Source organism: Rhodamnia argentea, chromosome 7 (assembly GCF_020921035.1).
Source record: "Rhodamnia argentea isolate NSW1041297 chromosome 7, ASM2092103v1, whole genome shotgun sequence".
NCBI lineage: Eukaryota > Viridiplantae > Streptophyta > Magnoliopsida > Myrtales > Myrtaceae > Rhodamnia > Rhodamnia argentea.
This window is the reverse complement of record NC_063156.1, coordinates 7,759,048-7,781,750: the sequence shown is the minus strand read 5'-3', so window position 1 is coordinate 7,781,750 and position 22,703 is coordinate 7,759,048. Positions and strand designations below refer to the sequence as shown.

Here is a 22,703-nt window from a genome sequence, read left to right as displayed (position 1 = left end):
TGCTTTGACAAACAGTTTTGTGAGCTCCTACCTATTTTTCATATCTTACACCAAACAGTTTGATTTTGCACAAGCACAAGCTTTATCATTGTCATTTCCGCAATTCATGTCATCGTGTATGTTCGAATTATTATGAAAAAATTCCAAGTAAAGGCACGAAAGTGCTCCCATTTTTTCAATTAAGGACCTCAAATGGATATTATTTTAAATAAGAATTTAAAGTTCTCTCTTTATTTCAAAAAGAATGACTTGAAGTGAACATTGTTTTAAAGAAGAGCCTAAAATGGCCATATTAGTCTTAAACAAGGGCCTCCAACATGGACATTTTTCGTCATTTAACTTTTTTTAAAAATTTTTCATTTATTTTTTGTTTAGTTTGTTTTTCTAAAGTTTAAAAAATAAAATAAAACATGTCGTTGTCCCACTACTAATGGAGCATCAACAATGACCAGCCGGATCGCCAACAAACCCCATCGACCAAAGGCAAGAGCCGAGGGCCACCTCGCCTAGCTTCGAGGGAAGCACCCTTGCCCTTGTCTAGGGGAGAGCCGCAACCTCCCCCTAAGCTAGGCGAGGGCTAGCGGGCCCTTGCCGAGGTGCCGGCAACCCCGTCGGCCAACGTCCCCATCGACAATGGGGTGGTGAGCACAAGTGGGAGGGTGGCCTTGTCGCCGTTGTTTCTTTTTTACTTTTTTAAATTTTAACTTAATTTCACTAAAAATTAGATTAAAATGGTATTTTGACAAAAATGCGCTTGATTAGCTATAATATTTGGCCGGACAGTCGGTTGACGAGGTCATGCCCTTTTTTGAAACAATCATAGACACTTCATACCCTTATTTGAAACAAATAGGACATTTAAAGTCTTTATTTAAAAAAAAGGTCCACTTTAGGCCTTTAATTGATAAAATGAGGGCATTCCGGCCCTTATTTGGAATTTTCTCAATTATTATTGAATCAAGATAAATATCATAACATGCTTTCCTAAATTAAGTATTGTCTCACAAAAGAATTTCAAACCAGAATCCCATAACACATTTATCCCCGATTGAAAAATTTACTCTCCATGTTGGATCATAAAGAACAAAATTTGGGTCAGGAATATTAGTTTGTTATTTTTTGCTAGAGAAAATTAGTTTAGGATAAATATATTATGAGTTAACGGCATCATATTTTTATAAGAGGAAAATTAGCCTAGGATTAATGTCTCGTAGGTCTTAATTTGGAATTTTAATGTATCAACTCTTTTCTCCAAAATTTTGTCTTTATTAAAAGAAGTTTTCTTGTTAGTCTAGCAAATACTAGAAAAACATCATTTTTTTTATGGTGAAAAATTTCAAATAAAGGTATGAAAGACTCTCATTTTCTCAAAAGATGGCTCAGAGTAGAACTTATTTTAAATAAGAGCTTAAAGTGGCCGTATCGGTTTCAAATGAGGGGCTTGACCTCACTAGTTGGTCAAATGTTCTCCTCAATTAAATGGATTTTCGTTAAAAGACAATTTTAAGATTAAATTGTTTATTTTTTTCCTTCTATTTTTTTCTCATTTTTTTCCTTTTTTTTCTTGTCGGCCATTGGGTGAGAGGTATCCGAGCATTACGGGTGGCCGGCCGTTGCTTAAGATCGGCCATTGGCGAAAAGGAAATGAAAAAAAGATGGAAACAATAGAAAAAAGGGAAAAACATTCATAAAAATAAAAAGACAAAAATACCCTTAACTAGTAAGAAAATTTGGCCGGTGGGTGAGATTAGACAAGTCTTTGAGATTAATATGACCATTTTAGGTATTTATTTAAAACAAAATCTGCTATAGACTCACTTTTGAGAAAATAAAGGGATTTTGAGGCCTTACTAGAAAATTTTTTGCTTTGTTTGTACTTTGTACAAATACCTTTTAGGGTTTTTCTTCTCGTGTGCGGTCACGTGCGAGGTCTCTTGAGGGTATTAATTTATGCGGGCTCGTGTCATCCTCGTCCCTGCAAGACTATTTTCTCTCTCTCTCTCTCTCTCTCACACACTCCCTCCGTGGTCGCTTCTCTAAACACTCCCATTTCCCACAAGCGGCCAACGTTAAGATCCTTGATCCACCACCGCTAAGACCGGACTGACCCCCCCATTCAATCCATAGACCCGTATCTGTCGACACTGCAGTCCTCGCGGGCCGCGTTGATCCGTTTCTTCGCAGCAGCCTCTCTGCTTCTTCTTGCATACCCACTTCAGGTACTCATCTTTTCGACCGAATGTATCGATCTGAGGCTATTTCCGGCATGGAAAGTTCCTTTCTTTTTCGACCCGAGACCGTTTGATACTTAGCTTTGGTTTATCTGGGTGGATTGGCAATCGCCCGTGACGATTCATTTTGGATCTTTGGCGGGATCTGGATTTGTCGAAATTTGCTGTTTTTCTTTGTTGATTGCCTTGCTGTGTGTGTATGTGTGTGTGTCCGTTTCTTTTTCTTGTTAGATTCATCTTTGGATTGAATATGCAGAAGTGGGTGGTAGGTGAGGTTGGTGAGGAAGCTATTTTGTTCTAGAGGTTAAAGACCGAAACATGGCTGCTCTGTCTCAACTGCGTTACAACCCACTTGGCGGCCGGCACTACAGTTTCTTCGCCAATAACCGCCATCGGATAAACAACAACCCGTCTGCGGTTGCCTTCTCACCTTCCTCATCCTCCCTCAATAGTCAAAACCAGTCCTTTCTCCTTCCAGAGATAAAGCCTGTCCCAGCCAGATTGCATGCGAAGTTTGATTTTTCATGTGGTGGAGGAGGTGGCAATGGTGGGGTTGGCAATGGAAGCAGCGGCAGCGGCGGCAGTGGTGGGTGGAGTGGGAGTGGGGATGGCAGTTCTGATGAGTCGAAGGGTGTGGGAATTTTGGGCCTTTTCCTCAATGGGTGGAGATCCAGAGTTGCTGCAGATCCCCAATTTCCATTCAAGGTCTTGATGGAGGAAATAGTAGGGGTCAGTGCATGTGTTCTGGGAGATATGGCTTCTCGCCCCAATTTCGGGCTAAATGAGCTCGATTTCGTGTTCTCCACTCTCGTTGTTGGATGCATACTGAATTTCACTCTTATGTACCTCTTAGCGCCCACTGCATCTGTAGCATCGTCCAGTCTCCCTGCCATTTTTGCTAGTTGCCCGAAGAGTCACATGTTTGAAGCCGGCGCTTATGGCATGGTTGAAAGATTTGGGACTTTTGTGTACAAAGGAATGGTTTTTGCCGCGGTCGGGTTTGCTGCTGGCCTCGTAGGGACAGCTCTCTCGAATGGCTTGATCAAGATGAGGAAGAAGATGGACCCCAATTTCGAGACACCGAATAAGCCTCCCCCGACCATCCTGAATGCAGCCACATGGGCAATTCACATGGGTTTGAGCAGCAATTTCAGATACCAAACTCTGAATGGCATCGAGTTCTTGCTGGAGAAGTGGCTTCCCGCGCTGGCCTTCAAGACATCTGTAGTGGCTCTGAGGTGCGCAAACAACGTGCTTGGTGGGATGACGTTTGTGATATTGGCAAGGTTGACAGGATCACAGAGTGTCGAGGAAGGGAAGCCTGGCAAAGTCGAAGACGGGTTGGTTTCAGAGAAGGCGAAGTTAGTTGATGGGGAAGGTAAGGATGTCCAGGGCAATGAGAACAGTTGCAAGTGATGTAGGTTTAATTATGTCCAGGTTGCTCTTTCGAAGTTCTCTATAACCGTAGGCCTTTTCTGCTCATAGCTTTGATCAAAGGCTGCAATAAAGTTTGAAGAGGTGGGTGTTACTTGGTGGTCTTGATGATGACTTGGACCTGATGTCTCCTGTATTTGTTCCTACAAATTCATCTTTCTGGCTTTGATGGAGAAATATAACCCAAAAAGAAAAAAATTTGGGCTGTGAACTGACTGTTTACTAGCATGAGTCTGACCAACCAAGAAAGGCCAGCCCTGGACAAACATGTTTTCCATTCTGTTGATGTAATGTCGGTATGATATTTTTGTCCCATTTTCTTTGTTCTTTTCCACGGGCAGTCGTAATGGTACCAATACCGGCATCTTTGTCTGCTCTTGAAGACTCGAGCTTTGAGTCCTCTTCTATGGTGGAGCCTTTGTTGTATGTCCTCTTCTGAAACTAATCATGCGAAAATTCCTCCCACGCGGAATGCCCTCGCTTGTGAAAGAGAGAGAGAGGCCGAAAATTCTCTGAAAGAACTAGTTGTCTCCTAGTAATGATAGGGCTTGAATGAGAACTGGAGATTAACCTCTAAAAATCATTCGTATCTTTCAATCTCAGCATAGGTCTCATGTGTATTGATGGACGATGGCTGCTTCAAGTGGCCAAGAACTTAGAATCAATATTTTACTTTTTCTCAAAAGTAGAAATTGACTTTTTCCAATATTCTCCGCAAAACGCCACATATAGAAAAATTATTATTGTGTTCAAATTTTTTTTAGCAGCCAATTCTCTGCAAGAGTATTTGCAAAACGTAGAAACAGCAATTCGGTAAAACCAACCCGCGGGCATTAGTTCTTACATTTCACCGGGCAAAACGATCACTTGACTGAAAATCCTGATTGTTCAAGTTAAAAATATCCATAACCCATCATCCTGCTCGTTCAAAATCCAATAACCAATAAATGGTAGTCATTCCGTTTCTGACAACAATTTCTAAAACGAAATAGATTTTTTATGTCACTTCTCCGATGAGTTTCTAAATAGAAAAACGTGTTTAAACGATGACAGAAAATTTCTATTTCAAGAATAGAAATTTATTTAATAACAACATAATATTTATATGGTTGCCGACCGTCCGTCAACTGAGAAGAGAACACGAGAAGAAAGGAGACCACATGCAAGAGAGAAAGAGTGAGTAACGAGAAAAATTCTTATTTCTATTCCTATTTCAAAAATAGAGAAACTGCTCCAAATCCATTTCAGGGCTAAAAATTTATTCCATAAATAAAAAAATACGTTACCAAATAGATTTATATTCCAAATGAAAGAGAAACAGATAAACAAATTGATTACCATGCACGCCCTCAATAATCCGGTCATTCATGGACGCACCGGATGAATTAATATCGCTTTCTCGAATACAAGGAGTAACAGCCCCCTCCTTAGATCGGTACATCCTTTGAAAAATCTACATCAGGTGAAAAATCTGAGTTCAATAAATGTTATGCATGAAATCCTTACATGTGTTAGGTCCTTCAAGCACTTCTGGACGGCGTTAGCTTGTTCTATGAGTCCAATCCAGTGGAGTCCCCAAACAGATGAGCCAAAAGCAATGCTTTCTGTTCGCTCCTAACAAGTTCCCAGCAAGATATGGAGCATTGCAAAATCATCTGACAGCCTCCGGGGCCGAATTGCAGTAAGGTGTGTGCAAGCACACCAACTTGGTGCATGTTAAGCAAATGGTGGCAAAACCAACTCCCACTAACAAACCACAACTGCTTTTCCTTGCGTCCAATCTCGTTGCTCTTTTTACTATCCTAGCAAAGCTCGGGAGTAATCCCCCGCAAGCAAATACCATCACGTGGTCAAGACCACTGTAGTCAATTCCTGCAAGAATGGCCCCGATAGCAGAAGTCGGGCCCATAAACCCGATAAGCGCAGCGGCTGCGAGGGAGCCATGCCAGCTGTCAGTAGCTCCAAAGATACAGCTAGCGACAGCGGCACCCCTGGGAAGCCCGTGCAGAGAAACTGGAAGGACCATATGCCGGCCCAACCCGTATGCTTTAGGTGCTGCAACTCCTAGGGCAAGTCCCTCAGCTAAAGCATGCAAAGCAACCGCTCCACATGATAAAAATGACTGGAGGGTGAATATGCTCAATGGAAAGCCAGTAACTGATGGCAAGCTGTTTCCTGAACTTTTCTTGCGTCCTACAATATTTAAGATGCTAGATGACACTGCATGGACAAATGCTGATCCAGCAGCAATAAGCGAAATCAGAGGAATGAATCCCATCTTCGAGGAGAGTAGTAGTTGCAATGGTCGCCAAGCGCCAAGGACAAACGCAATTCCAGACGCAGCACCCATGAGAAGAGCATGCTGCAGACGGAAGGCAAGGGCAAATGCTACAAGAACAATGCCACCCAGCAGTGGCCCAAGACCAAATAGTAAAGAGACAAAGAAGCCAGAAGCATCCTCCGAGCTGGATGATATCCCGCAGTTAGTTTAATAAAGCATACAAGATGAGACATTGGAAAGAGAGGACAAGAAAAGCCAAAAGAGGCAAATCGAGTCCAACAAGAAAATCGTAACTAATTGGTACATCTGGTGCAGCTCAAGAAGATTAACGTAGTTAACAAATAAAAATTATCATCCCAACCCATATTCTGTCAGTTTATAAACCCCAAGTGATGGTCCAAACCATACTGACGTAGAAAGAATAATTATTAAACCGAGAAGACGACCAAATTCAAATACTTTGGCTATGATAATGAAAACAAATTTAGGGACTGGGTGTAAAAAGGATGAGAAAAATGAGAGTGACTGATAAAAATATGTCAGAAAGGACAATTGACAGCTATCTTGATCCAAACTCAGCATAAGCAATGGAAACAAACTAAACAATAACAAGACGCAAACTCGCAGCTTGATGGCTGCTAAATTGATGATGCAAACGTATGAAGGATTGTGAAAGTCATACATTCGCAATCAATGAAAAGAAAATTCCAAGCCGTTCTATAATCAAAGAAAAAATTCCAAGTAATTATTGTATGGATGGGTTCTTTACCCTTAACCTATTTGGGCCTTCCTTTGGGTGCTAGCATATGCGCATTTGGGAGCCTATTGTTGAGAAATTTGAGAAGACCTTGCCAGGTTAGATCTTTCCTTTCAAAAGGGGGAATATTGACCCCCCTCAAAAAACACTCTGCCATCTTCCTATCTATTTCATGTCTCTCTCTCCTATCCCTTATTCAGTTGCCAAATGGCTGGAGGCTTTTCAGAAAAGATTTTCGTGAGGGGGTCAAAATGAGATGTAAATTTCATCGGGTTAATTAGACAGCAGCTTGTCAACCTTTTCCTGACAAGGGTCTGGGCATCAAAGTCTCTTATATTGCTTGACAATGCTCTTTGAGGAAAATGGTAACGGACATTCAATGTTAGATATGATTGTCTTTGAAGGAAAGTGGTTGCTAAATTTGGCCTTAAAAGAACAGGTTGGATTTCCAAAAAGGAAAATAGCTCATGATTGGAGTGAATTTGTTACTCATTTTAAATCATTGTGGGAAATGGTAAGCAGATACAATGTTGGCTTGGCACTTGGTGTGAAAATATTTCTATCAAAGATCATGTCCCTTGCCTCTTTGACATCGCTAGGAACAAAGAGGCTCTTGTGTCGAATTGTATAGTTTCTCCAAAGGGAGAATTACTCGGGAGATTGACTTTACGAGACAAGCCCCAGATTGGGAACTTTAATCTTTTGGAAGCTTTCTTGATTGCTGTATGACTCTAGGATTTCCCGCACCAGTTTGGATACTTTGTCTTGGAGTAGTGGTAGAGATGGAGCCTTTTCTGTAAAGTCTTATTATAATTTACTCAAAAAGAAGATTTTCGGTGGCAAGGAAGTTTTTCCTTGCTATTTGGAAAAAGAGACTACCAATAACAGTTTCATAACGCGAAGGATCTTGGGAACGTAATCTCACTTCGACAATTTGAAGAAGAGGGATTGTGCTTATTAACAAGAGGGTTTTTTTTTTTTTTTTTATGCAAGAGAGAGGCAGAGATGACAAGACATCTCCTCCTTCACTGTCCGTGGACAAGAATGATTTGAGCGGCCACATAGGGGTGCACTGGGCTATCTTGGGTTATAAAAGGATCTATTGAACAAGAATTACGGGCATGGCAAGGTTGTCTCTTGCATTGAGGACAATTTCTTTAATCCCTCTTGCTGTTTTATGGTTGATTTAAGAAGAGGGAAAAAAAAGCTTTCATTTGAGAAGAAACGCCCTTTTTTTGAAATTAATGAAAGCTGATTAAAAATCTTACACTTAAGGTATAGTGGACAGTAATGTGTGGATGTTAATCCTTTAGTCCATATCCCAGATGATTTGTTTTGTACTGGAGCTCTTTGTGTATATGGGTTTGCACCCCCTTTGGTGCCCTTCAGTATTATTTTTATTTTCTATAAAACCCATAAGAAAGAGATTTCTCTGTGTTCATGTTCAGGATCAAGTTTTTGAGCAGACAGACCCACCTGTAGTCATGGCTGAAGTTCTGGAAAAGAGTGCTGAGAGCTTCCATGAATGCCACAGAAAGCGTAGCTGCTGATGCAACTTCAGATGGAGAAGCTTCCTACAAGTGAAAAGCCCAATGAACCGTAAATCTCTATAAAGTAAAACAAATCTCTGTGCCTGATAGTTAGCCAGCCCTTTGTCAGGTCGAATACTGGGTTAAAGGTTCACATGCCAATGTAAAATGTTTAAATAACTAAGGGTGGGTAATCAGTACCTTGAACGCATCAGGAAGGACTTCTGCAACAACCATCCAAATCATACATCCTGCAGCAAAGCCCGTACAGAAGGGCAGAAACTTGCTAAATACATCAGCACAGATGAAAGAAGGGACTGCTACAATTGGCTGCAAAAACAAATAACGAAGCCAGTTATTGACAGCCAATTAAGGACATGAGCAGGTTGAAGGTATTTATTGATATCAAACAGTCACTATTCAAGCAAACTGAGCAGTGAACACCCGATATTAATCTGACTGAGAGTTTGGTCTGGCCAATCCAACATTTTAATAACTTTCACAAGAGACACTAAATGGTGGGGCTTCTCCAAATTTTCAGTTTGAAAGTCTTCTTCAACATGAGTAAAACAAAAACAATAAGATAACATAATGTACTTGATTTAGTCCAAGGAATTGAGATGCTAAGTCTGCATCATATATTCCATTTACTAGAGAATGTGATAAATAGTTTGCATGTTCTTGTCATCCTTCATTATGAAACTTCCATACTTTTATATTTTCTCTGGACGAAAACAACTGAACAAGCAGTGCAAGCAACCATTAGGAGCAAAAAAGCCAACTCGATGGCATTTGATAGCCCAATAATAAAGTTGTAGCAGCAATTAAACTAAATAAATTACACAGAAACGCCACCAGAAAAAGAAATGGACAATCTGGTATACAATTGTAATAGATAATATTCATGATTCACTATGAAGAAGCATATGTCTGCTAGTTTGAGCAGCCTGGCATGGACAATCCTAAACAACTATAAGTACCATGAACAACCGAAATAAGAAAACATCATATTCTATGTAGTTTTGAATCAGTCAGGCAAATCTGGCTTGGGAAAAGGCTTCCATTTTCCCATGAGAAACTCCTACAACATTTCAGTCCATACCTGAGGTAGGGATGTAATTACACTCCATAACATAGCATTCTGTGGAGAAACGCCCCTTGATGCCAGCACCATGCTGACAGCTAATCCCTCCGGTATGTTATGAACTGCTATGGCCAAAGTCACTAGTAGACCTTGGGAGAATCCTTTAGAACCAGCAAAAGAAACTCCAACTCCAGAGCCTTCCCCAAATGAATGCAGAGTCATAATCCCAATAACAAGAACTACCTTAGTAGCATCTGCACCTTTTATGTCTAACATACTGACTTCTCCATATTGTTCCAAAAACTGAAACCATCAAAGTAGAATGCAAATTGTGACTGAGACTGACATGTGTTTTGCTTATGTCGAAAAAAATAGATAGGTGAGATCAAGATACAGCCATACACCATATCAAGCAAAGAAAAGAAATCCTCTAACCAGGTACAAACAAACACCTTTTATAAGGATGACAATAACAAAGCCATCCAAATGAATTCATAAACACCATCCTAGCTACAAGTCTGATACTATTCATCCTGGAGTAAAGTCTTAAGTCATGCTATTTACAGAATATGAGTCTAGGGAGCAGCATTGGTAATGCAGATATCAAAAAATGTCTTGGCAGAAAATCTCAGAGACAAAAAAGTAGAAGCATCAGCAAACTTCACAAACGTTACAAAAAGGTGAAATGGCAATTAAAAGACAATCTATATTACCTTCTTACAGAGCCAGATAAAAATGCCCCCTGATAAAATCCCAAAAACAACCCAATTTCCAGCACCATGCTCCTGCCCTTCCTGTACAAGGTCAAAACTTGCAGCCAGCATTACACCAGCTGCCATTCCATTGCATAATCCAGCCCATTGTGGATCAAGCTCCACAAAGAAGAATGGAACAGCACCAAGACCAGTCGCAGCAGCCATTGCCAGGGTAAATAAAGCAACAGTAGAGATTGAGACCTTGCTGTCGGCATTCTTCCTCGCGCCCAGTATATTACTTGCATCATCAAAACTTAGGACCTTCTCCTCACCAGTACCATCTATGACATTACTTGCCACATTCTTGTGTGGGGCAGCTCTCAGACGTGTCATATCATTTTCAGATTGTGCCGCGATGCAATGTAATACCGCCGAGGAAAAGAGGAAGAATAAGAGGATTTGTTTGGCTACCATCTTCTTCTATATACACACGAAGAAGATATGTGGGGCCTTCAATATATCAAGAGATGCCCCAAGTGATCCTCTTGCAGACAATTTGGTCTTTCTACCACCGATGGCAACAACTAATTTGTTTTGCAGAGAGTTCACAAGAGAGAAACTCTCATATGCTCAGTGCTACAAGTACCAAAAAAAAAAAAAACCTCCTGCACACATGTAAGAACTACACCAACAGAATGAAATGTCAGTGAAGGGACCAAGGATTGAGAACTCACTACCACAAAATACTCCAATATCAACCCAGCTGCAGTGGAAAAATTTGCAAAACATGAGCAAAGCTCTCCATATCAATCGATTGGTGAAAGAGATGGCCAAATCATTCCATGCAGGGGAAAATTCTTCCTAAGGAGACCACGGTACAAAGTTGAAAGAACAGATGAAACAAAAAGTGACCAAAAACTAGACCTTCAAAACCCACCACTAATCAATCCCTCCAACCAAATTTAGCAGGTCATTAGTCCCAACTTTAATCAATTTTCAATCTCCGCCATGCAAAAAAAAAGTTTTGCTTGAGAAATAATTGATCATCGGACAACTCAAGGGCAACCATCCACAGAGAAAGGAAATCCGCCGAAAGAACACGCACCCATGAGGCATAATTTACTCCCGGTTGACAAAAGAAAGAAACCCAGGAAATTCGTAACATCAATTAACGAATGAATGAGGCATATCAAGATCAGAAGAGTGATTCAGGACGAACCAGCCGCCGAAAAACAAAACCCGAAATCCGAAATGCTTGATCTCGCCATCAAAATTTGGGGGGGAACCCTATAGCCCGATCAACGAGGCTAACAAGAGAATCTACAGCCGAAAAGCATCACGAAAAATTCACAAAAAAGATGAGGAATTTACCGAGAGAACAGAAGCAAGAGTGATGATCCAAGAAGCCAGAGACGCGGAGAGAAGAGAGAGAGTCTCTGACGAAGGAAGAAGAAGAAGACGACTTTTAGAAAGGCGGGCCAAGGCACAGTCGGTTCCACGGAATAAACCCCTCCTCCGCCCCACCTTCGATACGGATTGCTGTTAGCCTTAATATCAATCGTTAATCTTACCGAATTCGAATTTGGGAAATCAATTAGAAGGAACAAAGTCGAGGTACGATGATGATGACGTGCTTACGACGCGAGCACGCTGTTTTCAGCTCCCACCATCAAAACCAGGCCAACCCTGTGAAAATCTGTGTTCCGCCCTCAACCAAAAAGTCAAAAATTGGCCAAAACGGCGTTCACACACACGTTCCCGGTGGAGGGGACCCCACCCCCCAAATCTTTTATTTATTTATTTATTTATTGATTTATGCTTTTTGGGTTTTACTTAATTTTTTTGGTCAAAATTGGATGACAAAGTTTGTCTTTTTTTTTTAGAGGAAGTGATAAAAATAATCTTTAGGCGTGTTTGAGTGGGTAGAAAATTGTATTTTGGACTGTCAGATCCGATTATCTGTGCGGAACCCACATTCATCCTGTGACGGATGTTTAATCGATTGACTATGTCCTCCATCAATGCTCGTGTTTGACTTTTGATGTGACTAATTACCGTAATTGATCTCGAGTGGATACTATGTTGCCCGCATGCAACCATTTACGGAGATACCATACCACTATCATACCTCTTGTCCTAACTATAGCGAAACATGACCAGAATATGGAAAACTCCATAAGTGGATATTTAGGAATCAAAACCTTATCGGATCACTCGTGTTACGATCTTCTACATTCAGATCTTTCCATTCGTCATCCGACTTGTGTTTTTTATGTAGCATTCAAATCGAATGACTCTATGAAACTATGAAGATACTTTCACATATTACGAGTAGTGGAGCAGTGGGGATCCCCGATCAATAAACCAAATTCAAGCAAGTCAAGTCCCATTGTGCTCTCAAGCACATCAAAAGCAATGCCTCGTTCGGGTGAAAAGTGCAAGTGATTTCAGAAGAGATCCCGGTTAATTACCAAATTGGTAGGATTCGGGGTAGATGAATTTGATCTTGGTTCTTGGCAACGTGTAACAGATGCATAAATCTGCAAAATAGATAAATAGATTCATGAATCACTATTGAAATGTGCAATCTTTTTCTTTTCAAAGCATTGCCAGACGAAAAATTGAGTATCAATCCGAGTGTGATACAACTCAGGAAAAAATTATCCGGAAAGTCCCAAACTTATGGCACTTTTGTCAATTCGATCATAAACTTTTCAATTTTGCCTTTTGAGTCTTAAACTTTATTTACATTTTGTTAATTGAGTTCATTCGATCAGTTTTGATATGAAAATATTGACGTAAACACTAGTCATCTCACGTGGTACACTAGACGCTAACGTGGACATATTCCGATGATGTTTTTTTCTCTTTTCATTTGTTTTCCCTTTCTTCTTCCTGTTGCTGATGGTCGGCCACAGGCAAAAGCTAGATGGGCTGGCCTCGCCGGTGAACGCTTGCCTCGCCAGATCTGGCCTTGGGCAGCTCAGCTTTTCCGAAGGCTTGACGAGAAGTTGCTTGGAAGAAGAGTTGCGAAGATCTCAACAGCCACAAGCTTGACAAGCACGGAGGAGCGTTGAGCTGGGCGAGAGGGGTGAGACAGTGTTGAGCGTTCCCGAGATCTCAACAGCCACAAATTCAAAAAATTAAATTACGAAAGTACCGTTTGTCAAACTCTTTTTAAAATAATGAAAGCACTTTACGTATTTATTTGAAACAATGCATATTTCAAACTCTAATTTGAGAAAATGATGACACTTCAAATCTTTATTTGAAATTTTCACATAAAGAAAAATTTCTACCACAACACCGACAGTGCCATATAGGACGTTCGACGTCCATGTCATCGATTTCCAGCCAAAATTAACCTAACATAATCAATTAAGAAAATGTAAAAGATCTAAGGCTTAATTCGCAAAACTAAAAAATTTTGAACTAAATCGACAAGAACGAATAAATTTATGACTTTTTAGATAATTTTCGACGCAACCCAACCGTCAAGTATAGAGAGCTTTGCGACGAGGAAGTGAAGTGCAAAGTACAGTTGTTTGACCAATGGTTCCGAGTCCGCTCATGCGTTGGAACGAAGGCTCGTGAGAGTGAAATCAGCGGCCGAGCATCTGACCTTTTGCCCGCAAGAATCTCGAAACCACCCCCTCCCGACTAAACAAAATTGCTACTCTGAAGAAAGAATAAAACCGCTATCACCCAGATGAATCTTTGGAAAAATCTGGATCGAGCTTACCGGCTACAAGTTTAGGGACAAGAAGACCCAGTGAAGAATCATTTTTCGTACTCAGCCTTACATCGATCGACCTTTACAATGTACATTTCTCGGGTTAAAAAAATACACCACGGCTTCATCTTCACGTACGGCCTTCCATCATCAATGTCGACGGCTCCTCCCATGGCGCTGCATAAATCTTGCTTGCGGTAAAGAAGCGGCGGCTGGCTAATACTTCGGGTACCAAAACATACCTTTGATTCCCTCTGGGTCAGCTTCGAAACCTAAATTCCGGTAAAACTCTACAACTGCAACGAAAGCGGTGAAGCAAAGTGAAAATAGCATATCTACTTCAAATCAAAATCAAAGCCAATTGAGGGAACTCTAAAATTAGTCAAAGCTTCCAATTATCGCCAGGAACAGCACTCATAACAGCTGGAACCTGATATATGCAGTTCATTAAATATACTCATCCTCAGAACTTGGAAGATGCCATCATGCACTTTTCATACTGCAAAAAGCACATGCTGGTACATAGGAGGGACGAGTTCGGTGCTCACAGAGGAGGAGGAAAATTGAGAAGCAAATCAATTTGCTGACGATAGTAGATGCATGTTATCAGTAATTTCTGCAGTATTAGAAGTCAAAAGTAGGTTTGTTCTGCAAAGTATATTTACAGCAACAAAAAGATGTGTGAAAGTAGCATGGTCAAGACATTTGCCTCAACAGCTATGACATTACAGCCTATGAAAATTTCCAAAAACGGAGGGGGGAAAAAACAGAACTCCAGTATGCAACCATGACATGATAACAGCAGGGATAGGAAACAGATGGGAAAATTTTGGACATGATTTCTCTTATTCCTTCTAGTTTGCATGGCCTACAAATTCTATTGCTTCAAGTCCATCATCATTTTTTCCTCCCATATATTAGAAGGTAAAGCATTTCACCTTAGAACGGTCAATTTTCTGACTTCAAATTTTCCCATCTCCCACAAAGAGGCTCAGATTAAATGACTATAGATAAACAGATGCATCAAGTTTCATAACTTTGGTATACATAGAAGCCATTCAAACTCCAACAAGATTGACTTTACTCAAAGGTAGTAATAGGCTTTAAACTGAGACGTGCTTTTCAGGCCCTTTGTCATTGGCGAAGAGAAGCCACTGTAAAACTTTTTCTTTTTTCCTTTTTCAAGAAGAGAACTGAGGTATGACCTTGATCAGTTGCCATAGACAATATATCCTATGGAAAGATCAAGCAACATCACTGCTCGCATACCTTTACTATCTGCAAAGAGAGATATATTGCCTATGTCCCGTTGCAGGAGAGTCCTGATAAGATTTTCCACAAGAGTCTTCCCAAGGCCTTGACCCTGGATGAAAAGAACATAATTAAAACAACTGCCGCAAGACGTAAATCAGAACACAAAAGAGCATCCGGCTATAATCAAGCAGTGAACACCGATGGTACCCTAAGTCATTATTGGGTAATAAGTTAATAACTATCCCACAAAATCTCCCAGAATGTTAGCCTTAATGCTTTGTTCGGATGGTGGGTGTAGAAAATGGGGTAAAATTTTCCGTCTTTGCAAACAAAGCACAAGGGTCCCTGGATCTGTATTATACAATAATTAAAAGGTCCAATTAATAATGGGAGAATAAGCTATAGTAGCATGTTAGCAATTAGGTGAAACAGCATTGCATAATAGATATCTACTACATATTAGGAATGTCTTACTAAAGGATTATTCTAAGGTATACCTTTGAATTGGCTATCTCAATTATGTAAAGATTATGGTGCGGAAGTGACACAAATGAATGCCAAGGACCAAAATAGCACAGAATTCGATATTTAAAGACCCAAACCTCATGATTTAAACATCGTGGACTAAACCATTAAAATGGTGAAACTTTAGGAACAGTAGATGCTGTTTCTGCACTTTTTCAAGTTATCAGTTATCTCCGACCCAAAAAAAAAAAAGTTATCAGTTATCAGTCAAGCCAATAAACCTGAGGTTTTATGGCTCAACAAAATCTTATCCCGATCTCTTAAGGTTTTCTTACACAGAAATATTTCTCTGAAACATGAGCTTAATCTGTGACAGAAGATTACCTGATAGGAAGGATCAACAAGGACATCCCAAATGGTGGCATTAAAGGCGTGATCAGATGTAGCGCGTGCCATCCCAATAAGCTTGGTTTGGGCACTCTCATCTGTAGGTAGCTTTTGCAAGTACAATAAGACTATCATCAAATAGTCTTTGACTGAAAGGAAAGTGCGTATACAGCAGGGATAAATGGATCTACTGCAACACACTAATTTCTTGTTTAAAGTACCTGATCCAGGGGAATTCCTAACAGAATGCAATGTGGCCACAATGTAGCTATTTTTCAAAGCCGCAGCCAGTTTGGACAACGGCCTCCGAGGCCATCCCACCTACAAAACAGGTGAAACTGATTCATTTCTAATTACCACTAGAAGCACAAAACTTCTTGTTAAACAAATAACTGGAAAAACAGGGATGAAATAAAGCAGAGATGACGTAAATGATCTTGATCGAGGGAATCAACTCCACTTCCACACTATACAGCTCAAAGAAACCAACACTGCATTGTAAATACAAATTTAAACGCCGAAAGAGAATTAAGTATTAGCCAGCTCTTGCAGGTGAAGAGACATAATAATGACCTTATAATCACCTTATCACATAGTGCTTGAAGATCATACACATCAACATCACCACCAGATGAGAATATTATTTGTTCAAGTGAGCCATCTGTTAGAGTCTTCTCAAATAGTAAAAACTCCTGAGGTAAGATCTCTTCATCCTCTTCAGGAACGGTTGGTGGATCAACAATTTGTGTCGCACTGTCCTTCAAAAAACTGCCAAAAAATGAAATTGGTGAACTTTCACAAAACAGGCAGCTAAATTCCACCAGAGATTATTCGCAAAAGGATCTGCTAGTGAATACACAACAAAGAAAAAGACATGCCAATGTGTGTCGCACAAAAGCTTCAACTGATGAATAAGAAATGGGTGAAAATCTAGCAAAGAAGAAACAAAATCGTATCCCAAAAAAACCTGTCAAATATGAGAATCATCGAGAGCAATAAATGAACTTATATTTTATAGTACAAGGGCTTTTCATATTTCTAGAACTCGCATTTTATGAGAAAAAACTTAGCTTCATCCCATCTAGAACTGGTTGGGACTTGATAGTTGTGGTAAAATTAAAAGCTTCTTGCAGCATGCCATATAGGTTTCAGAATCAGCTCCGTATAGTAAACTTTGTGGCTCAAGTTTGACTGTGCTCATAAGTCACAATGAATAGTAAACTGAGAAGCTTCAGAAATAGAGTTCTTACCATGTCCAATATAGCTGTGACATACACAGGCCTTTTATCAACGTTAATCTAACCTCTTTACATCTCTATACGATAATTTTTACTATGTCAAAATGGACCATTTTCTTGATTAAAATAAGCTACTGTGGCCATGAACTAAACTACTGGTGAATATAGATGATGCCCAACTTCAAATTTATGCTTTCACTGGAAAAGCATTCCAAGCTATGAAATTTCGACAGACCTATAGATAACAAATATACTGATAGTGATACCAGTTTTCTTTGCCTGATAAGGCTCACAAGCAGTAAAGCAAATAGAGCTTAAAAATACAAATAAACAGTGCCCTTGTTCGAAATGACTCATGTTACTAAAAGCTTTAAAGAAACACATTAACTCAAAAAGTTTCTTCCAGTGGAACAGCCATGCTGATGTAATTACTGCAAGTAAGAATAGCTATTTAACTCTTCAAGTAAAGATGAATGATCCGAAACCGGAAAGCATCTGATATTTGCAATTGGGGTGCACGTGCATCATATGCTTGCCAGCATAATCAAGGCTTTATGATTTGTAGATTACCCTGATCTTATGGTTTCCCAAAAACTAGTCTTGAGCGGAAAAACTTTAAACCTTCGGCTTGCTGCAAAAAGTACGTCAGATATCAATCAATTGACAACTAAGAGACTAAATGAATGAAAGTGGTCATGCATTAAAGGTAGAAGCGGAGAGAACAAAGGAAAGATCTGCACAAGAGAATTGGACATCTACCTATTAGAAAATGCAACTAAAGTTTTCCAGTTTCTCCTTTCCTACCCATGCGGTTCAGATGTTCAAACAAAGAGTATTACGGTGATGATCCAACACACAAAGCGTATCCTAAAGACTCAGTGAAATGCAAGCACTTCAGCATTGGAACTAAAAATGCAAGCCATTGCCAAACTATTTCTACCGGACGAAAAAACTTCATTCTCTAAGCTGAAGATATGGCATTGGCTTATTTGCTCTGCATCCTTGTGTACCCCCTTCCTATTCAAACATTTGGTTGTTATTTCACAACTTTCAGTTTCACATAATGCTGAGACTTGGGATGTACAAGTATAAGCACCTTTAAAATCGATTTATGATGAGAAAAAATGGACTTCATTAGGTACCATTATTTACATTGATCGAACTGGTTTGCTTGACTTTTATCTTTGCAAGCAAAAAGTATGAGAATGCGGAAATCCAATAGACGAGTACTTTTTCATGATGAACATTCTACACATCTCAAAGAATCAAATCTCCAAGAAACATGGAAAGGAGCTTGGACTGTCATATAAGAGCAAGAACGCTAAGATCTAGAGCTTTATTCTCGTGCAACGGCTCCATGAATTCCGATGTCTCCAAATTTCAAAAGTCCTCCATCCTAATCTCTTCCACTTTGAAATGGACAGTGAAAGCAAATGTGCCATCATCTCTTTAGAGCAACAAAACCAAACCAAATCCTTAAGCGAGAAAAGGCTTCACTAGGAACTGCACGGTAATACAAGAAATACTTCTGGTTCTGGAGGAGGGAAGGAAAAGCAAAATCAGGGCATGGGGGAGTTCATTCTGATAAGCCAAATCTCTCACTTTTTTCGGTAGAAACTCTCTCACTTAACTTCTACCTAACTTCTCACCTCGTCTCTAGAAGTTTGACTTCAGAAATGATTCCTTCTTTCACTTGGTTGGGATAGCCCGACCAAGCGACGCTCTCATACAGCGTAAGCTCCAGCAGCAAAATCCATCCACTTAGCCTGAAACTACGCTACACGAATCGAAGCCAACCAATTCGCGTTTCACTCGAGGAAGCCGAGAAGAAGGCGGATCAACGCCATTCTATTGAAGCAATTTCCAGAGTTGCAATTGCAGAATCAACACAAACTTCCCCACTCAACAAATGGGTCGACGGATTCTTCCCAAAAAAAAAAAAAAATGGCGTCTAATATCACCGGTCGACTTCAAGGCAGTAGGACGAAGGCTTACCTCTGGCGAGTCCAGAAGGGGAGGCGTCGGGAAAGAGAGGGTGATTCGGAGGGTGACGACGGTGGCGATCGAACGTGAATGTGCAAGGAGAGGACGAGGACGACGACGGGACGACCAAGTTGTGGGCGAGCATTTTGCGACTCTCTCTCTCTCTCTCTCGCGCGCTCGCTCGCCGTCTCTGTGGCTAGAAACTGGGATGAGCCCGCCAACGTCACCGCCATAACTTTATTCACCCCGATTCCTTACCTACAGAAATGGCTTTCGAATCTCGGAGTAGCCGAAAATAACGTTGTTGCTTCACTAGGGTGTCTCGATAAATTTCAAAAATTAATTTCTAAAAATGATACCAACAATCAATACTAGTGAATAGTATAAAATAGAAGGAAGAAATGTGTAATTAACAAGAAATATATATATATATGATCGATTCTTTTATTGTACATGAAATTCATGATTTTCGTTTGTGCAAATCCAATGAATTCAATTTTTATTTCAAGACTTGAAAAAAAAAAAATTATCCCCGACAACAAACGATTATTCATTTAATGGAGAAATCATGTTTTCAAAGCTAAAATCTTATGATCGTAACAAGAGAGAGTATCATCGAGTCGGAGAAGGTGCGCATTTTGGGGCAAGATGTACCTAGTGAAGTGCTTGTTCTTCTTTTATAAAACATGTTAAAGGAAAATTCGAGGGAAAAAAAAAATGACATTAACCATTTTTCTACTCAAAAGAATGTAAACGTCCCCTTTGTAAGGAAAATTTAGACTCCATTTTGATTCTCGAAAAAAAATGAACAATCTGAAAAGTATTTTTCGAAAAATGACCGTTTGTGTTGTGTTGTGTCGAATAATTTGCCAATTTAGAATCAGTTGCAACATGCCATTTGTTAACAATATCTAGAGAGATGGCATGAATAGCATTGCTCTTCATGTCAAGGACATTATGCATCCACATGACGACGAGACTAGCGGTCTTCCAGGGGATTGGGCCTAGTTACAAAATTAGGCCCACTGATAAGGTCGTGGGCCGGAAAATTTTTTATCCTTTTTTAGATGGTATGAATTAGTCCGGAAGAAACAATATTCCATGTGAACAAGTCAATCAAAACCAGGTAATTCCAAAATATAAGTGCATAAAACATAATATGATAGGATGGAACGAGAGCAAAAAATATATATATATAAGCGCCATAGAGGGTCCGATGTGTATTACGCAAACGATGTGATTGGTTCGTTACACGAAGTCTCCGGAGAAAGGGAGAGGAGATACTATTTTTTATTTTTATTTTTTGTACAGGAGGAGGGGATACTTAATTCTCAAGCAAGGATGCGTTCATTCCGCGAAAAATAAAGGATTTGTATTGCTCGTGAAAAATGAATGAACAAAATATATTCTCATCGTTCACAAAAATATTTCAACATTAATTGTTATCGATAATGAAAATATTTTTCGTTAATTAATTAATTTAAGCGGTATAAGTGATTACTTTTTGAAAAAAAAATATTTTATAAATTATTTATTTTTCGTAAAATAAAAGGAGCTAAAATTTTAGTATGATAGGGAATAGGTTTGGGGACTGAACCCTGCAAGCGTGTCTCGATCTCGACTCAATTTCGAGTCAGGTTCTTAAGTAAAGCCCCAAATCATAATCATATGCTCGATGAAACAATCGAAGCTCCTGGCCCATCACGTTACTTTGCCTAAAGTGAAATATGAGCGATTGGGCCTAGTTACAAAATTGAGCCCAATGCAGAGGTGGTGGGCCGGAAATAGTTGGGAAGAAAATGGATTTCATGTGACACGGTCACGCGTCACGCCACGTTGATAGCGATGCATGGTTCGACAAACCAATGAAAACTCGATATTCCAAAACCTTTACGTGTCATCTAGGGTTTTGATGTTTATTACGCAGGCGATGTGATTGGCTCGTTACACCAAGTCTCCGGAGGAAGGCAGGGGAACATGAACATCCAACCTTCAAATAAGCGTGCGTTTGTAGCGCAGGAAATGAATAATCTATAAAATACTTTTTTCTAAAAATGATCGCTTATACCCCGTAAGTATTGTTGAACGGAAAATATTGCAATCATCTACGAAGGTGTTTAGACGTAAATTTTTCGTCGATTGTGGTATTTATTTTCACGAAGGGACTTCAGGTTACATCTTCTCAAATGTGAAGCCGACTGACCCTACACGTGTGTCTCGATCTCGACTCAATTTCAAGTCGGGTTCTTAAAATAAAGCCCCAAATCATGTGGTCGAGCTTATTGAAACAATTGAAACTTGTGGCCCATCCTCTTACTATGCCACTCTGAAATGAATATTCTGCTATGCTTCATTTATTTTGCGAAAAATAATTTTCAGAAAAAACCAAAATTTTTGGATTTTTTTAACGTTCGATTCATAGAAAATAAAATAAATCAAGGAAAATATTTTCCTCTTGTGAAAAAAAAATAAAAGCAACGAAAATGATTTTTTCTTTTTGAGAAAAGGAAAACATTTTCCCTTATCTTTTCTCTCTCTACTCCTTCAAATTTATTTTTTTTATTATTTTTATTTTTCTTCTCTTTTCTTTCTTTCAATTTTTTGAATATTTTTTGTCTTTTTTTTTCTTTTCTTTTTTCCTTCATCTGCAGGTCACCGGCCAAAGAAGAAGGGAAAATAAAAAAAATTTAAAATTTAAAAAAAGGAAAAGAGAATAATTAGAATTTCAATTTTTTTAAATAAATGAACAAAAAATAAAACTATTAGAAGGAGTGCACAGGGAAATTGATTTCCTTAATGAACAGAGAAAAATATTCTCCAATTCATTTTCAAGTTTCAGCCGAACACTGGAAAATATTGTCATTTTCCTTAAAAATGAGTTTCTGAAAAACACTTAATTTTTCGCGAAACGAATGGAGTCTAAATATCTTCTGATTTGTTTTTTTCTCAAATAGACAAAAGAAAATACTATAGTGAGTATAATCTAATTGCCTAAAGCGATATGCAAGTGCTAAATAAACTCATCCGAGTTGAAATCATCTATCAGGTGCCCATAAAATCAATTCGAGTAGCATCCGAAACATATAGGGCTCCAAGTTCGGATCTTGAATTCCACCCGTTTCTCGACATGGAACGTGTGTTAATCCCTTTGCAATTTGATCAAGCCGAGAAATCCAATTCCTTCAAATCCAAACTTCGTTTTCGCAAGGGGGGTCCAAGCAAATATTTTCGGACGAGGAACAGGAACAATTCCCGACCTCGAGCATTCCCTCAGAAGCGTCCTCGGCTTCGAGCTATCGGGGAAATTGTGTATCCCAGGAGATTAATCGGGAGTTCAAAGAGTCTCGAACACGCTACTATTTACGGGGAAAAAAGCCAAAAAAAAAAAAAAAAAAAAGGGTTAGAAGAGTCAAGAATTATCGGCTCGTAGGTCCCTGTTTTTGGTTGCGGCTCTCTCGCTGTCGGATTCCTCGTGTGTTGTTGAATGTTTTTCTTTTCTGAGCTGAGGACTGGGAATCACATGGTGGGGCCACGGCGGAGGGCGATTCATCCATCCCTTTCCACGATCCCACAGCCGGGTGGCACATGGCTATTATTATATCCCGCTCATTGCTCTCAGATCTTCACGAGGT

The 22,703-nt window shown here is 39.6% G+C and overlaps 3 protein-coding genes across 6 annotated transcripts; 1 reads left to right on the top strand and 2 right to left on the bottom strand.

Moving 5' to 3' along the window:
* The first annotated feature begins 1,989 nt into the window (after window positions 1-1,989).
* LOC115746790 (protein RETICULATA-RELATED 3, chloroplastic) lies at window positions 1,990-3,765 on the top strand. 3 transcript variants are annotated; one of them, XM_030682708.2, is made up of 2 exons: window positions 1,990-2,219; window positions 2,501-3,765. In XM_030682708.2, the coding sequence occupies exon 2, from the start codon at window positions 2,550-2,552 to the stop codon at window positions 3,645-3,647; it is 1,098 nt and encodes a 365-aa protein (XP_030538568.2). In that variant the 5' UTR covers window positions 1,990-2,219; window positions 2,501-2,549; the 3' UTR covers window positions 3,648-3,765. The 3 variants fall into 3 exon arrangements, with proteins under 3 accessions (XP_030538568.2, XP_030538567.2, XP_030538565.2); XM_030682707.2 differs by having other exon boundaries at window positions 2,491-3,765; XM_030682705.2 differs by having other exon boundaries at window positions 2,488-3,765.
* A 1,186-nt stretch (window positions 3,766-4,951) lies between these two features.
* LOC115746789 (putative zinc transporter At3g08650) lies at window positions 4,952-11,669 on the bottom strand. Its single transcript, XM_030682703.2, has 6 exons — window positions 11,383-11,669; window positions 10,030-10,774; window positions 9,335-9,619; window positions 8,434-8,562; window positions 8,180-8,277; window positions 4,952-6,130 (listed from the first exon to the last, which is right to left on the bottom strand). Exons 2-6 carry the CDS (start codon window positions 10,483-10,485, stop codon window positions 5,317-5,319), a joined length of 1,782 nt encoding a protein of 593 aa, XP_030538563.2. The 5' UTR covers window positions 10,486-10,774; window positions 11,383-11,669; the 3' UTR covers window positions 4,952-5,316.
* Window positions 11,670-13,629: 1,960 nt separating this feature from the next.
* On the bottom strand, window positions 13,630-19,342 carry LOC115746911 (histone acetyltransferase TAP1). 2 transcript variants are annotated; one of them, XM_030682881.2, is made up of 7 exons: window positions 19,084-19,326; window positions 17,659-17,719; window positions 16,435-16,618; window positions 16,072-16,171; window positions 15,848-15,948; window positions 15,014-15,107; window positions 13,691-14,040 (listed from the first exon to the last, which is right to left on the bottom strand). In XM_030682881.2, the coding sequence occupies exons 1-7, from the start codon at window positions 19,214-19,216 to the stop codon at window positions 13,961-13,963; spliced, it is 753 nt and encodes a 250-aa protein (XP_030538741.1). In that variant the 5' UTR covers window positions 19,217-19,326; the 3' UTR covers window positions 13,691-13,960. The 2 variants fall into 2 exon arrangements, with proteins under 2 accessions (XP_030538740.1, XP_030538741.1); XM_030682880.2 differs by lacking the exon at window positions 17,659-17,719 and having other exon boundaries at window positions 13,630-14,040; window positions 19,084-19,342.
* Between the last annotated feature and the right edge of the window lie 3,361 nt (window positions 19,343-22,703).